Source organism: Procambarus clarkii, chromosome 16 (genome assembly GCF_040958095.1).
Source record: "Procambarus clarkii isolate CNS0578487 chromosome 16, FALCON_Pclarkii_2.0, whole genome shotgun sequence".
NCBI classification, from domain to species: Eukaryota; Metazoa; Arthropoda; class Malacostraca; order Decapoda; family Cambaridae; genus Procambarus; species Procambarus clarkii.
The window spans coordinates 19100233-19101840 of record NC_091165.1 but is presented as its reverse complement, the minus strand read 5'-3'; the positions used below and the strand labels follow the sequence as shown (position 1 = coordinate 19101840).

General features: G+C 53.5%; 1 protein-coding gene across 1 annotated transcript in view; it reads left to right on the top strand.

Moving 5' to 3' along the window:
- LOC138365263 (serine-rich adhesin for platelets-like) overlaps positions 1-1232 on the top strand; it is a 26047-nt gene extending 24815 nt beyond the window's left edge. Inside the window, exon 3 of the mRNA XM_069325536.1 lies at positions 1-1232. This exon is cut by the window's left edge and continues 105 nt beyond it. Coding sequence (XP_069181637.1) covers positions 1-1232 — 1232 coding nt within the window.
- The last annotated feature ends 376 nt before the right edge of the window (positions 1233-1608 follow it).

Here is a 1608-nt window from a genome sequence, read left to right as displayed (position 1 = left end):
AGCATCGCAACAGTGGATGGACTCGAGAAGCATCACAACAGTGGATGGACTCCAGAAGCATCGCAACAGTGGATGGACTCGAGAAGCATCGCAACAGTGGATGGACTCGAGAAGCACCGCAACAGTGGAGGGACTCGAGAAGCATCGCAACAGTGGATGAACTCGAGAAGCACCGCAACAGTAGATGGACTCGAGAAGCATCGCAACAGTGGAGGGACTCGAGAAGCATCGCAACAGTGGATGGACTCGAGAAGCATCGCAACAGTGGATGGACTCGAGAAGCACCGCAACAGTGGATGGACTCGAGAAGCACCGCAACAGTGGATGGACTCGAGAAGCATCGCAACAGTGGAGGGACTCGAGAAGCATCGCAACAGTGGATGGACTCGAGGAGCACCGCAACAGTGGATGGACTCCAGAAGCATCGCAACAGTGGATGGACTCCAGAAGCATCGCAACAGTGGATGGACTCCAGAAGCATCGCAACAGTGGATGGACTCCAGAAGCATCGCAACAGTGGATGGACTCCAGAAGCATCGCAACAGTGGATGGACTCCAGAAGCATCGCAACAGTGGATGGACTCCAGAAGCATCGCAACAGTGGATGGACTCCAGAAGCATCGCAACAGTGGATGGACTCCAGAAGCATCGCAACAGTGGATGGACTCCAGAAGCATCGCAACAGTGGAGGGACTCCAGAAGCATCGCAACAGTGGAGGGACTCGAGAAGCATCGCAACAGTGGAGGGACTCCAGAAGCATCGCAACAGTGGAGGGACTCCAGAAGCATCGCAACAGTGGAGGGACTCCAGAAGCATCGCAACAGTGGAGGGACTCGAGAAGCATCGCAACAGTGGAGGGACTCCAGAAGCATCGCAACAGTGGAGGGACTCCAGAAGCATCGCAACAGTGGAGGGACTCGAGAAGCATCGCAACAGTGGAGGGACTCCAGAAGCATCGCAACAGTGGAGGGACTCCAGAAGCATCGCAACAGTGGAGGGACTCGAGAAGCATCGCAACAGTGGAGGGACTCGAGAAGCATCGCAACAGTGGAGGGACTCGAGAAGCATCGCAACAGTGGAGGGACTCGAGAAGCATCGCAACAGTGGAGGGACTCCAGAAGCTTCGCAACAGTGGAGGGACTCCAGAAGCATCGCAACAGTGGAGGGACTCCAGAAGCATCGCAACAGTGGAGGGACTCCAGAAGCATCGCAACAGCTAGAATTGATCTAGATCATGGGAAAGTTAGTATCGATTAAAGTCAACTTTTCAGCTGTGTGTCATACTACACAGGAGGGAGGGAGGGAGGGTGACAGGAGGGTGACAGGAGGGAGGGTGAGAGAAGGTGGAATGATGGAGGGAAAAAAGAAAGATGGAAGGAGTGAGAGAGAAGGGCGTTTTATAGGCTCTTCCATCCTGATGAACGACCAGCAGCACACTACCTTCCTCCGCTGTGTTTCACACTGTTCATCCTTAGGTTGGTATACTGAAGCTGTGCATTTTGTAAGACTCCAAAAGGCTTACTCGCACCCTATGTAACTACTGCGCCCTGTAGTGCTTAAATGCTGCTACATATTACACAATGCCCATCATGCCGGTCGACACACAT